Here is a 15,270-nt window from a genome sequence, read left to right as displayed (position 1 = left end):
GTTTTTCAGTGATAATTGTTTTAGATCAGTTGACTTTTTATCGTTTTTTATGCAAGATATTCCTTTCTCTTTTGCCTCCTTTTGCTACTCTAGAAATGAAAAGGAAAGAAAAAGGTACATGTTAAAATTAGAAGCAACAGCCTCTTGGCTATTAATTGCAGCTGAATGTTTATGCAGCTGAATGTTCAGAGCTTAATTACTCATAGTTCCAACAGGAGTTATCTTGTGAAATATATCGAAAATGGTGGGGATTGTGAGTTGAAATTTTGATTTCTTATGTCCTTTTTTGCTATTGGAAAATTAATGGGCAGAAAAATAACACTATCTTCTATATTTATATAGCCCCTATTACCTTCATGCTCATTTCATGTCCAGTAGTGCTATTTAAGCATTAATAAATGTTTGAAAATTATTCAAACAGATCACTATAAACCTGCAATTTCCCATCGAGATTTAAATAGCAGAAATGTTCTGGTGAAAAATGATGGAACCTGTGTTATTAGTGACTTTGGGTTGTCCATGAAGCTGACTGGAAATAGACTGGTGCGCCCAGGGGAGGAAGATAATGCAGCCATAAGTGAGGTGAGTGTATACAAAAGGTATCACACTGACATATTTTCAAAACATAATAAATTGCATTTAAAAATCCACTAACTACTCAGGACAGTTATCCTTATCCAAGTGTAGCATATTAGGAATTACAAAATTAAGATATACAGAAGACATTGCATGAAGTTCATCAATTCATTGTGGAAATCACTGCCATTCCAACTCATTTTTGTCAATATTAGTAGGAATGCTATTGAATAGGATGAATATATCACAGTTTAATTATTTAAAAAGGTTATTTTTTTTGAAAGAAAAAATTGCTAAGTTGAATTTTATTAAAATTAAAAACTTCTGCTCTGCGAAAGACAGTGTTAAGAGAATGAAAAAAACAAGCCATAGACTGGGAGAAAATATTTGAAAAACACATATCTGACAAAGGACTTGTATCCAGAATATGAAAGATCTCTTAAAACTCAACAGTAAAGAAGACAAACAAGCCAATTAAAAAATAGAAGATCTGAACAGACACCTTACTGGAGAAGATATACAGATGGCAAATAAGCATATAAAAGTTACTCAACATCATTCCTCATTAGAGAACTGCAAATCCAAACAAGATTCCATTACATTCAAATGGTTAAAAAAAACAAAACAATAGGGCTTCCCTGGTGGCGCAGTGGTTGAGAGTCCGCCTGCCGATGCAGGGGACACGGGTTCGTGCCCCGGTCTGGGAAGATCCCACATGCCGCGGAGCGGCTGGGCCCGTGAGCGATGGCTGCTGAGCCTGCGCGTCCGGAGCCTGTGCTCCGCAACGGGAGAGGCCACAACAGTGAGAGGCCCGCGTAACGCAAAAAAAAAAAAAAAAAAAAAAAAAAAAAAACAAAACAATAATATCAAATGCTGGTGAAGATGTGGAGCAACAGCAACTCATTCATTGTTGGTGGGAATGCAAAAGGGTATAGCCACTTTGGAAGACATAGTCTTCCAGCAATTTACCCAATTGAGCTGACAACTTATAGTCACACGAAACCTGTACGTAAACGTTTTAGCAGCTTTATCCATAATAGCCAAAAACTGAGAGCAACCAAGATGTCCTAAAATGGGTATTTTATTTATTAAAAATTTGGTATAGAAAGGCTCAGTGACATGCTTAGGTTCAAATAACATTGACATATTATTGACCTGAAATTTATGTATTACTTCTGGTCTAATGTATGCCCTTCAGAATATGCTACATTCTTTTTCTGAAATACATCACTCTAATTTATCAGGTTGGCACAATCAGATATATGGCACCAGAAGTTCTAGAAGGAGCCGTGAACCTGAGGGACTGTGAATCAGCTTTGAAACAAGTAGATATGTATGCACTTGGACTAATTTATTGGGAGATATTTATGAGATGTACAGACCTCTTCCCAGGTAAGAGAAATGCTGTCAAAAATTGGTGTATGTTTTGAAGTGAAGCAGTTATATTTTTTTCTACCTATATTAAATAAGTCAACTTTGATGTGTTTGTACTTTCATTTAAACCTTTAGCTCATTGCCATCTAGTGTTCAGAAACATTACTAGCAGAAGGATGTGAATCAGGGAAAACTTTTTAGAAAGGACTCCAGGTTTGCATCTGAGTATAATTTAATTAATTGCTCATAATAGCTTATCTGTGTTCAGGTTGGTTTCTCATTACTTTAGCAGTCATTGTTTTCCTTACACAACCTCTGAGCATTTGAGAATCTGCACTTAACAATGTTTCCTGAATTGACCCAGTAAGGAATTAGAAGGAATGAATTATCCATTGGAACACTTTTTTCTTCCTGTCTTTTTTTCATTCTCCTTTTCTTTCTTTTCGTTTTTTTTTTCTTTTTTTTTTTTTTTCAGTACATGGGCCTCTCACTGTTGTGGCCTCTCCCGTTGTGGAGCGCAGGCTCAGCGGCCATGGCTCACAGGCCCAGCCGCTCCGTGGTACGTGGGATCTTCCCAGACAGGGGTACAAACCCCTGTCCCCTGCATCCGCAGGCGGACTCTCAACCACTGCGCCACCAGGGAAGCCCCTCCTTTTCTTCCTTTTTAAAAAACTTCTCCCTTGTCATCATGCCTTCCTGCCTACCTTCCTTCCTTTCATGAAAGAACACTCATTTAATGTGAATGCTTATTTGAGGCTTACTTGAAATAGCCAAATAATTGTATATTTTTTCTCCTTTTGTTAAGATTACATCACTGTCATTGTGATATAAAAATTTAAAGTAATTACCAATATGGGCACTGCAAAATCATTTGACATAAATGGTCTTTATCTTATAGGAATAACCACATTAAAAGCATAAGAAAAGGATATAAAGTCAGTTAAACCAGCATTGGACAAATTTATGAAATGGAACTATTTAATAAAAACAGATTAGTAGTGGGGTTGAATTTTTTTGCTTTAAAAACAGTAAGCATTTAAAAATAGTTTAATTTTAAAATATAATGAAATAAATTAATAATTATTTAGATTACCTACACATCAATTAGTTATTACTTAGAAGTATATTTTCCAGTTAATTGGAAGTACGGAGTACTCAAAGTGTTTTTCTGGAAATAGCAGTGATTGCAGTAGTATCACATATTATTGGAACCATGGAACTTTTAATTTCTATTATTGGAACTTTGGCCACATTTTTAAAAAATCCTAATCCAGAATTTCTGGGTTTTCGAAGCATGTCTGACTAAAATGATTTTTGTATCAGCTTTAGTTAGTACGTTGCTATCAGCAACATTTTTTGAACAGTTACTGATTCAAAGAATATCTGTTGCTTTTGGACTGATAAATAATAAAATGCAATATCAGATGTTTGAAAAATAAGACAATTAAATCTTGTTTGAAGAATATTATTATAATAGAAATATAGGATGAATTGAAATAGTACTAGAAAGAATTTAAAAAGGAAAAAGAAATTGGGGGTTACTTTTAAATGTATACAGAATTTCAGTTTAGGAAGATGGAAAAAGTTCTGGAGATGGATGCACAACATTGTGAATGCACCTAGTGCCACAGAACTGTACACTCAGAAATGGTTAAAATGGCAAATTTTATGTTATGTACATTTAACCAAAATTTGAAATAAAAATAAAGGAAAAAGAAGAGAGTTGCAATAAGATACCCTGTAATCTTTGGTATGGAAATGGGGAGGAAGAGGCATATGTGAGAGAAAATGTAGGAAAGGAAGCTGTGGTTCTGGTTAGCCATTGGAAGACAGTCTAGGGAGTTGAGAAATACTGAGAGGTCTGAGAAATAGGGTGGCAGCCAGGAGCTTAGGAAAGAGTACTGGTTTACATTGGAAAGATGAGTTAATTGTGGGGACTTTTGGTTGGGGTATTGATAGACAACTAAAAAAAATTTAATTGAAGAGCTTAAAAGAATGAAGAATTTAAGATTAAAATGATATTTGGGAATTAGCTACATAGAGATGGTAATTGAGAATTTATAAGTGGATGCAGTCCCCTAAAAGAATAAATGAAGAGAGAGAAACATTGGTGAGTAAATACTGAATATTAGGTGACCTCCCCCTCTCCCATCATAGGAAAACAAATGGACATAGAAGACAAATGGACAGAAAAATAGTGAGGAAACTGAGAAATCTTACTATCTTGGGAGTCAGTGTTAGAAAGTATTAAGAACCAATATTAGTAGAAACATGGAATCGAAAGGTCAAAAGGAAGTGGAACTGAGGAATGATCTTGGAATTTGAATAGGAGGAGGTCATTGGTATTCTTAGAGGAGTTTCTGTGGAATAGGGAAGACAGAAATATTACAGGGTGTAGGAGGAAAAGAGTGCTAAAAAAGCACAGGCAGAGGATACAGGGTACTTCTAAAATTTTTAACAGTGAAATGGGGTGTAAGTTGAAAAAAAGTTTTCCACAAACATAAGAATAAGCCTAAAGAATAGCATATATTAGTGGAAAAATTCTTATAAAATATTTTTTAAACTTCTATGATAGAACTCCAAATGCAAGACATGCTTTTATTATTATTACATTTTATTGAATGGAAGCAGTTTGTTATAAAGGCTGCCTCTCTCTGTAAAATATTAACAATATAAATGAATTAGGATCTATATTACAAAGGAAGAGCAGGAAAGAAGGAAGAAAAACAGAAGGCAAGAGAAAGAAAAAGGAGGAAGAGAACAAGCATAATTTAAGAAGGGGATTAAAATGTTCCTAACTGCTTAGAGACATAATTAACAAGAAACAGATGAGAACCATGAAGATTTAGTAGAAATTTATAATTCTTAATGTCATTCCATTTCCAAAACAAGATTGTGCATCAGTTTTATTTAGCAAGTTTTCTAATTATAATTTACACCCGATTAAAACAGATAAGTAAAATTGTATTAAATATTTATTTATTCTATTGAAGAGCATTTGAGGAAAAAATAACACTTGGAAGGTGTGTATGTGTGTTGTGTATATGTCTCAGAAAGACAAAAGAGATATATTAGTAAGTATCTTACAGTTCACAGATGGTATGGGTTGAGGGTTTATCATATGAGATTTCATGAAAGAAAGTGATACACTAACTGGCAGGATGAAATACTTTAGTTTTGTCTTTCAAGTTCAGTGTTGATAGTTATTGATCAGAAATAAGTATCTGCTTAAATCTTTGTAGAATATGTGAAAATACCATTTGTATTTATAGATAGTTCAATATTCCAAAAACTTTGGGCTATGCTACATAAATTATAGAATTACTCTTTGTAAATCTTTTTTAATATTGGTGGAGGGCAAGTGTATAGATTTTTTTTAAAATATTCAAATTGAAGCATAAAACTTCAATTACATGCTTTGTAATGTACTTTCTATCTGGGTCGTTACAAATTTTGTATTGTCTCCACGTGAGTGAGATAAGGAAGGCAGACATTTCCATTTTGCTGACAGGAAAACTGAAACACAGAATAGATAAACGGCTTTTCCTAGGTAGCGATGAAGCCAAGATTAGAACCTAAATGCCTTACCTCCTTCCTGGTATTCTTTCTTCTAATTTATCTTGTCATTTTAATGGTATTGGGAGAGGGACAAGGAGACAGGAAGAGTCTATTTCTCTTGTGTTCTTTGCCAAGATTTTGACTAAACGATTGGTTTTCTAAATGTTGGTCCCAGAGGTCTTCTTTGTGGCTCAATATGTTAATTAAGTTTAATTTGACAACATTTTGTAAAAATCATGTCTTTTATCACAAGCTGCTGATTGTGCATATTGGTGATGAATAGGGTTATTAAACAGTGGTAGAATAGTTAATGATATTTTAAAATCCTTGATCTAGGTACTACTTATTAAGGGGAAAAATCAGTTTATTGACTTTTTGTCAAATGGTCATTATCATAAAAATTTTTTTGACGTATGAAAAATCTGGCTAGACTATAATAGAGTCAATGATGTACTGAGACATGACTGTACCACCCACTCATTTATATTTAGTTCTGCAGACATGTTTGTTGTACTAGATCTTGGACTTTCTCCTCATATTCACCACCCTCAATCCCAGTATGGGATAAGAATTCAGTTTTAAGTGTTAAACCTCATGTATATAATAATGTCTACCCCCACCCCCAAATTCACTAATACTAGAAACCATTTAAAAATAGCTGCCCATTATTGTAACTACCATCTAATTTATAACAAACATTTAATTTATCAAACAAAGACTATTCTAAATAGAGCTTTTACTAATAGTGCATAAAACCCACAACAGGGTCTCTTTATAATTATAAATTTTACTCTTATCTTTTTTTAAAAAAAAATACACAGGTGAATCTGTACCAGAATACCAGATGGCTTTTCAGACAGAGGTTGGAAACCATCCCACTTTTGAAGATATGCAGGTTCTGGTGTCTAGGGAAAAACAGAGACCCAAGTTCCCAGAAGCTTGGAAAGAAAATAGCCTGGTAAGGAAAAACTAAATTATTGAAAAAGAGGACTTATGATGAAGATGTTCAAATGTTGCTTGAAGAAAAAATAGATTGCTAATAATGGTAATGGTTTTTAGAGTTGTCTACTGCCAGAAATACAACTTACTTGATTTGTATGCTATTATATATTTTCAAAGAGGCACTAACTGTTGTGTCTGAAGTTTGCTACATTGGGTAACAGCTAGAATAATTAACATGATAATATTTTAAATATTATTGAAATTCCATTCCATTTATCCTCTTGATAGTGGTACCAAAAATGTTAATTAGTGCAGACTTACATATTCAAGGACTAATAGAAATTTAAACTGCACCAAAAAGAAAACAAGGTACCACATATAAATTCTGCTTATTAAAAATGCAGTTCACAACGCTGAAATATTTTCAGAGGCTCCTGCCATTTCAGTAAATTGTTGCTACAACACTAAAAACATCTTACAGACATTTGCATACAAGACATACATCCACACACTCTCACACTTTCTCATTTTTTTTAACATGAGTAGGATCATCCACTATCATTTCTGAAGCTTATTTTTTCACTTAGTTTTTCATGCCAGTACATATATAGATGTATCGCTTTCTGTCCATTTGATCAGCATTCCATTATATGTCATAATTATTGAATTGCCCTCTTATTAATGACAGTACCCTGTATTTCTTATTTTAAACAACTATTTTTTTAATTTAATTTTATTTATTTTTGTATACAACAGGTTCTTTTTAGTTATCCATTTTATACATATTAGTGTATACATGTCAATCCCAATCTCCCAATTCAACACACCACCCCACTACCACCACCACCACCACTTTCCCCCCTTGATGTCCATACGTTTGTTCTCTACATCCGTCACTCAATTTCTGCCCTGCAAACCGGTTCATCCGTACCATTTTTCTAGTTTCCATATACATGCGTTAATATATGATATTTGTTTTTCTCTTTCTGACTTACTTCACTCTGTATGACAGTGTCTAGATCTATCCATGTCTCTACAAATGACCCAGTTGCGTTCCTATTTATGGCTAAGTAATATTTCATTGTATATATGTACCACATCTTCTTTATCCATTCGTCTGTCAATGGGCATTTAGGTTGCATCCACAACCTGGCTATTGTAAATAGTGCAGCAATAAACACTGGGGTGCATGCGTCTTTTTTAATTATGGTTTTCTCTAGGTATATGCCCAGTAGTGGGATTGCTGGGTCATATGGTAATTCTATTTTTAGTTTTTTACGGAACCTCCATACTGTTCTCCATATTGGCTGTTATCAATTTACATTCCCACCAACAGTGCAAGAGGGTTCCCTTTTCTCCACACCCTCTCCAACATTTGTTTGTAGATTTTCTGATGATGCCCATTCTAACTGGTATGAGGTGATACATCACTGTAGTTTTGATTTGCACTTCTCTAATAATTAGTGATGTTTAGCAGCTTTTCATGTGCTTCTTGGCCATCTGTATGTCTTCTTTGGAGAAATGTCTGTATAGGTCTTCTGCCCATTTTTGGATTGGGTTGTTTGTTGTTTTAATATTGAGCTGCATGAGCTGTTTATATATTTGGGAGATTAATCCTTTGTCTGTTGATTCGTTTGCAAATATTTTCTCCCATTCTAAGGGTTGCCTTTTTGTCTTGTTTATGGTTTCCCTTGCTGTGCAAAAGCTTTTAAGTTTCATCAGGTCCCATTTGTTTAGTTTTGTTTTTATTTCCATTATTCTAGGAGGTGGATCAAAAAAGATCTTCCTGTGATTTATGTCAAAGAGTGTTCTTCCTATGTTTTCCTCTAAGAGTTTTATAGTGTCCAGTCTTACTTTTAGGTCTCTAATCCATTTTGAGGTTTTTTTTGTGTATGGTGTTAGGGAGTGTTCTAATTTCATTCTTTTACACGTGGCTGTCCAGTTTTTCCAGCACCACTTAATGAAGAGACTGTCCTTTCTCCATTGTATATCCTTGCCTCCTTTGTCATAGATTAATTGACCATAGGTGCGTGGGTTTATCTCTGGGCTTTCTATCCTGTTTCATTGCTCTATATTTCTGTTTTTCTGCCAGTACCATATTGTCTTGATTACTGTAGCTTTGTAGTATATTCTGAAGTTAGGGAGTCTAATTCCTCCAGCTCCATTTTTTTCTCCTCAAAACTGTTTTGGCTGTTTGGGGTCTTTTGTGTCTCCATACAAATTTTAAGATTTTTTGTTCTAGTTCTGTTAAAAATGCCATTGGTAATTTGATGGCTCTTTCATTGAATCTGTAGATTGCTTTGGGTAGTATAGTCATTTTCACAATAGAGATTCTTCCAATCCAAGAGGATGGTATATCTCACCATTTGTTGGTATCATCTTTAATTTCTTTCAACAGTGTCTTTTTTTTTTTTTTTTTTTTTTTTTTTGCTGTACGTGGGCCTCTCACTGTTGTGGCCTCTCCTGTTGTGGAGCACAGGCTCCGGACTCGCAGCCTCAGCGGCCATGGCTCACGGGCCCAGCCGCTCCGCGGCATGTGGGATCATCCCAGACCAGGGCACGAACCCGTGTCCCCTGCATCGGCAGGCAGACTCTCAACCACTGCGCCACCAGGGAAGCCCTCAACAATGTCTTATAGTTTTCTGCATACAGGTCTTTTGTCTCCCTGGGTAGGTTTATTCCTAGGTATTTTATTCTTTTTGTTGCAGTGGTAAATGGGAGTGTTTCCTTAATTTCTCTTTCACGTTTTTCATCATTAGTGTATAAGAATGCAAGAGATTTCTGTTCATTAATTTTGTATCCTACAACTTTACCAAATTCATTGATTAGCTCTAGTAGTTTTCTGGTGGCATCTTTAGGATTCTCTATGTACAGTATCATGTCATCTGCAAACAGTGACAGTTTTACTTCTTCTTTTCCAATTTGTTTTCCTTTCATTTCTTTTTCTTCTCTGATTCCCGTGGCTAGGACTTCCATAACTATGTTGAATAATAGTGGTGAGAGGGGACATCCTTGTCTTCTTCCTGATGTTAGAGGAAATACTTTCAGTTTTTCACCATTGAGAATGATGTTTGCTGTGGGTTTGTCATATATGGCTTTTATTATGTTGAGGTAGGTTCCCTCTATGCCCACTTTCTGGAGAGTTTTTATCATAAATGATGTTGAATTTTGTCAAAAGATTTTTCTGCATCTATTGAGATGATTATACGGTTTTTATTCTTCAATTTGTTAATATGGTGTATCACATTGACTGATGTATCAATTTGTTAATATGGTGTATCACAGTGTATCACATTGACTGATTTGCATATATTGAACAATCCTCGCATCCCTGGGATAAATCCCACTTGATCATGGTGTATGATCCTTTTAATGTGGTGTTGGATTCTGTTTGCTAGTATTTTGTTGAGGATTTTTGCATTTATATTCATCAGTGATATTGCTCTATAATTTTCTTTTTTGTAGTATTTTGTCTGGTTTTGGTATCAGGGTGATGGTGGCCTCATAGATTGAGTTTGGGAGTGTTCCTTCCTGTGCAGTTTTTTGGAAGAGTTTATGAAGGATGGGTGTTAGCTCTTCTCTAAATGTTTGATAGAATTCACCTGTGAAGCCATCTTGTCCTGGGCTTTTGTTTGTTGGAAGATTTTAAATCACAGTTTCAATTTCATTACTTGTGATTGGTCTGTTTATATTTTCTATTTCTTCCTCATTCAGTGTTGGAAGGTTATACCTTTCTAAGGATTTGTCCATTTCTTCCAGGTTGTCCATTTTATTGGCATAGAGTTGCTTATAGTAGTCTCCTCGGATGCTTTGTATTTCTGCGGTGTCTGTTGTAACTTCTCCTTTTTCATTTCTAGTTTTAAGTCCTCTCCCTCTTTTTCTTGATGAGTCTGGCTAATGGTTTATCAATTTTGTTTATCTTCTCAAAGAACTAGCCTTTAGTTTTATTGATCTTTGCTATTGTTTTCTTTGTTTCTATTTCATTTATTTCTGCTCAGATCATTATGATTTCTTTCCTTCTGCTAACTTTGGGTTTTGTTTGTTCTTTCTCTAGTTCCTTTAGATGTAAGGTTAGATTGTTTATTTGAGATTTTTCTTGTTTCTTGAGGTAGGCTTGTATAGCTATAAACTTCCCTCTTAGAACTGCTTTCGCTGCATCCCATAGGTTTTGGATCATCATGTTTTCATTGTCATTTGTCTCCAGGTATTTTTTAATTCCTCTTTGATTTCTTCAGTGATCTCGTGGTTATTTAGTATCATACTGTTTAGCCTCCATGTGTTTGTGTTTTTACGTTTTTTTTCTGTTGAATTCATTTCTAATCTCATAGCATTGTGGTCAGAAAAGATGCTTGATATGATTTCAATTTTCTTAAACTTACTGAGGCTTGATTTGTGACCCAAGATGTGATCTATCCTGGAGAATGTTCCATGCGCACTTGAGAAGAGAGTGTAATCTACTGTTTTTGGATGGAATGTCCTATAATTATCAATTAAATCGACCTGGTCTATTGTGTCATTTAAAGCTTCTGTTCCCTTATTTATTTTCGTTTTGGATGATCTGTCCATTGGTATAAGTGAGGTATTAAAGTCCCCCATTATTATTGTGTTACCGTCGATTTCCTCTTTTATAGCTGTTGACATTTGCCTTATGTGTTAAGGTGCTCATATGTTGGGTGCATATATATTTATATTTGTTATATCTTCTTCCTGGATCGATCCCTTGATCATTATGTAGTGTCTTTCCTTGTCTCTTGTAACATTCTTTATTCTAAAGTCTATTTTATCTGATATTAGTATTGCTACTCCAGCTTTCTTTTGATTTCCATTTGCATGGATTATCTTTTTTGATCCCCTCACTTTCAGTCTGAATGTGTCCCTAAGTGTGAAGTGGGTCTCTTGTAGACAGCATATATATGGGTCTTGTTTTTGTATCCATTCAGCAAGCCTGTGTCTTTTGGTTGGAGCATTTAATCCATTCACGTTTAAGGTAATTATCGATATGTATGTTCCTATGACCATTTTCTTAATTGTTTTGGGTTTTTTTTGGAGGTCCTTTTCTTCTCTTGTGCGTCCCACTTAGAGAAGGTCTTTTAGCATTTGTTCTGGAGCTGGTTTGGTGGTGCTGCTTTCTCTTAGCTTTTGCTTGTGTGTAAAGCTTTTGATTTCTCCATCGTATCTGAATGAGATCCTTGCCGGGTAGAGTAATCTTGGTTGTAGGGTCTTCCCTTTCATCACTTTAAGTATATCATGCCACTCCCTTCTGGCTTGTAGAGTTTCTGCTGAGAAATTAGCTGTTAACCTTATGGGAGCTCCCTTGTATATTATTTGTCATTTTTCCCTTGCTGCTTTCAATAATTTTTCTTTGTATTTAATTTTTGCCAATTTTATTACTATGTGTCTCAGCATGTTTTTCCTTGGGTTTATCCTGTATGGGACTCTCCTGGACTTGGGTGGCTATTTCCTTTCCCATGTTGGGGAAGTTTTCAACTCTAATCTCTTCAGATACTCTCTCGGGTGCTTTCTCTCTCTCTTCTCCTTCTGGGACCCATATAATGCGAATGTTGGTGCATTTAATGTTGTCCCAGAGGTCTCTTAGGCTGTCTTCATTTCTTTTCATTCTTTTTCTTTATTCTGTTCCGCAGCAGTTTATTCCACCATTCTGTCTTTCAGGTCACTTATCCGTTCTTCTGCCTCAGTTATTCTGCTCTTGATTCCTTCTAGTGTATTTTTCATTTTAGTTATTGTATTGTTCATCTCTGTTTGTTTGTTCTTTAATTTTTCTATGGCTTTATTAAACCTTTCTTGCATCTTCTCTGTTTTTGCCTCCATTGTTTTTCCGAGGTCCTGGATCAACTTTACTATCATTATTCTGAATTCTTTTTCTGGAACGTTGCCTATCTGCACTTCATTTAGGTTTTTTTCTGGGGTTTTATGTTGTTCCTTCATCTGGTACATAGCCCTCTGCCTTTTCATCTTGTCTGTCTTTCTGTGAATGTGGTTTTTGTTCCACAGGCTGCAGGATTGTAGTTCTTCTGGCTTGTGCTGTCTGCCCTCTGGTGGATGAGGCTACTTAAGAGGCTTATGCAAGTTTCCTGATGGGAGGGACTGGTGGTGGGTAGAGCTGACTGTTGCTCTGGTGGGCAGAGCTCAGTAAAACTTTAATCCACTTGACTGCTGATGGGTGGGGCTGGGTTCCCTCTCTGTTGGTTGTTTGGCCTGAGGCAACACAACACTGGAGCCTACCCGGGCTCTTTGGTGGGGCTAATGGCGGACTCTGGGAGGGCTTACACCAAGCAGTACTTCACACAACTTCTGCTGCCAGTTTCCTTGTCTGCACAGTGAACCACAGCCACCCCCCACCTCTGCAGGAGACCCTCCAACACTAGCAGGTAGGTGTGGTTCAGTCTCCCCTGGGGTCACTGCTCCTTCCCCTGAGTCCCGATGCGCACACTACTTTGTGTGTGCCCTCCAAGAGTGGAGTCTCTGTTTCCTGCAGTTCTGTCGAAGTCCTGCAATCAAATCCCTGTAGCCTTCAAAGTCTGATTCTCTAGGAATTCCTCCTTCTGTTGCCGGAACCCCAGGTTGGAAAGCCTGACAGGGGGCTCAGGACTTTCACTCCAGTGGGTGGACTTCTGTGGTATAAGTGTTCTCCCGTCTGTGAGTCAGCCACCCATCAGCTATGGGATTTGATTTTACTGTGATTGCACCCCTCATACTGTCTCATTGTGGCTTCTCCTTTGTCTTTGGCTGTGGGGTATCTTTTGTGGTGAGTTTCAGTGTCTTCCTGTCAATGATTGTCCAGCAGCTAGTTGTGATTCTGGTGTTCTCGCAAGAGGGAGTGAGAGCACGTCCTTCTACTCCACCATCTTGGTTCCAATCTCTACAAGTAATTTCCTGATTATAGTTAAAGAACAAAAATGAGAAAGTTTTCATTAAGCAATATACATCATTTTACTACATATTTTCACATCTTAATTGTAGGTTGTCTTGATAGGATTAGTATATTTTCATTCTGGATCCAGGGGTCGTGGCATGTTGGACAAAAGCTAGAGAGATTTTATATGTTTCCAGGTAGATTTAGATTGAGTATTTTTTCCATTGGTCATCTTTGTTAGTAGATTACCTACAAGGTAGGCTTCTGCTTCAAATGAGATTGAAATCTTCAGATATGAGACAGTTGAAGACCTATTCCCAAGCTCATATGCTCAAGATTGCCACCAATCTGTAGTCCCTGCTGTGGGAACTGGGACAGATTTTTAAGAGGTCCCTGACGTTAGGTGAGAGGCTGAATCCTTTATCAGGATTCATTAGATGTGCCAGCCTCATAGTACAGTACACTTCAAAGAAAAGTCTCATTGTGAAATTTTATCTAGTAAAATACAACTTCATCTGCCTTAAATTGTTTTATTTCATCAGTGAAATTGGACTCCTTTTTCTGAAGTATCTCTTAGCAATCCTACCGTTGCGGGATATGCATATTTTTCTGAAAACTTTTTACTTTCAATTTAGATGAGGTTGCTGAGTAAGAAGTAAATAGTATTTGGTTCACTTCCAATTAATCCATTTAAAATCTAATGTGCTACAGTCAATAGAACTGTTGCTTCTATGCAATGAGAATCCAGTACTAGAGTTAGATAGCAAATACATAGTTTTATAAAATGAGAAATATACCCCCCCCCCTTTTTTTTTTTTTTTGCGGTACACGGGCCTCTCACTGTTGTGGCCTCTCCCGTTGCGGAGCACAGGCTCCGGTCGTGCAGGCTCAGCGGCCTTGGCTCTCGGGCCTAGCCACTGTGCGGTATGTGGGATCTTCACAGGCCGGGGCACAAACCTGTGTCCCCTGCATCAGCAGGCAGACTCTCAACCACTGCGCCACCAGGGAAGCCCTGTAGTTACTTAAAAAAAATTTTTTTTTATTAATTGATTTGTTTTATTTATTTATTTATTTTGGCTGCGCTGCGTCTTCATTGCTGTGCATGGGCTTTTCTCTAGTTGCGGCGAGCAGGGGCTACTCTTCATTGTGGTGCTCGTGCTTCTCATTGTGGTGACTTCTCTTGTTGTTGAGTGTGGGCTCTAGATGCGTGGGCTTCAGTAGTTCTGGCACGTGGGCTTAAGTAGTTTTGGCTCATGGGCTCTAGAGCGCAGGCTCAGTAGTTGTGGTGCCTGGACTTCGTTGCTCCATGGCATGTGGGATCTTCCCTGACCAGGGATTGAGCCCGTGTCCCCTCCATTGGCAGGTGGATTCTTAACCACTGCGCCACCAGGGAAGTCCCCTATATAGTTACTTTACCAGTGTTCTTTAGTTCTTTATATGGCTTCAAGTTATTGTCTAGTGTCCTTTCACTTGAGCCTGAATGACTCCCTTTAGCATTTCTTTCTTTCTTTTTTTAAAAATTTATTTATTTTTGGCTGCATTGTGTGTTCATTGCTGTGTGCAGGCTTTCTCTAGTTTCAGCGAGCAGGGGCTACTCTTCCTTGCACAGGCTTCTCATCACAGTGGCTTCTCTTGTTGCGGAGCACAGGCTGTAGGTGAGTTGGCTTCAGTAGTTGTAGCATGCAGGCTCAGTAGTTGTGGCACTCGGGCTTAGTTGCTACATGGCATGTGGGATCTTCCCATACCAGGGCTCAAACCCTTGTCCCCTGCATTGGCAGGCGGATTCTAATTTCTCTTTCACTATTGAAGGATAGTTTTCCCTGATATAGAATTCTTGGGAATTCTACAGAAAACACTTGTTTTCTTTCAGCACTTTAAACAATGTCATACCATTGCCTTCTGACTTCCATGGTTTCTAACGAGAGATTAACTGTTACCTTTTTTGA

The 15,270-nt window shown here is 36.9% G+C and overlaps 1 protein-coding gene across 3 annotated transcripts in view; it reads left to right on the top strand.

Moving 5' to 3' along the window:
• Positions 1 to 15,270, top strand: part of BMPR2 (bone morphogenetic protein receptor type 2) — a 201,816-nt gene that overhangs the window by 165,603 nt on the left and 20,943 nt on the right. For 2 of the 3 annotated variants that reach the window (XM_019939102.3, XM_073807381.1), the window contains 3 exons: positions 422 to 582; positions 1,821 to 1,968; positions 6,330 to 6,466. In XM_019939102.3, coding sequence (XP_019794661.1) covers positions 422 to 582; positions 1,821 to 1,968; positions 6,330 to 6,466 — 446 coding nt within the window. The remainder of the gene's footprint in view (positions 1 to 421; positions 583 to 1,820; positions 1,969 to 6,329; positions 6,467 to 15,270) is intronic. The other variant, XM_073807380.1, reaches the window with a different exon arrangement.

Source organism: Tursiops truncatus, chromosome 7 (genome assembly GCF_011762595.2).
Source record: "Tursiops truncatus isolate mTurTru1 chromosome 7, mTurTru1.mat.Y, whole genome shotgun sequence".
Taxonomy (NCBI): domain Eukaryota; kingdom Metazoa; phylum Chordata; class Mammalia; order Artiodactyla; family Delphinidae; genus Tursiops; species Tursiops truncatus.
This window is presented reverse-complemented; position numbering and strand designations above follow the sequence as displayed.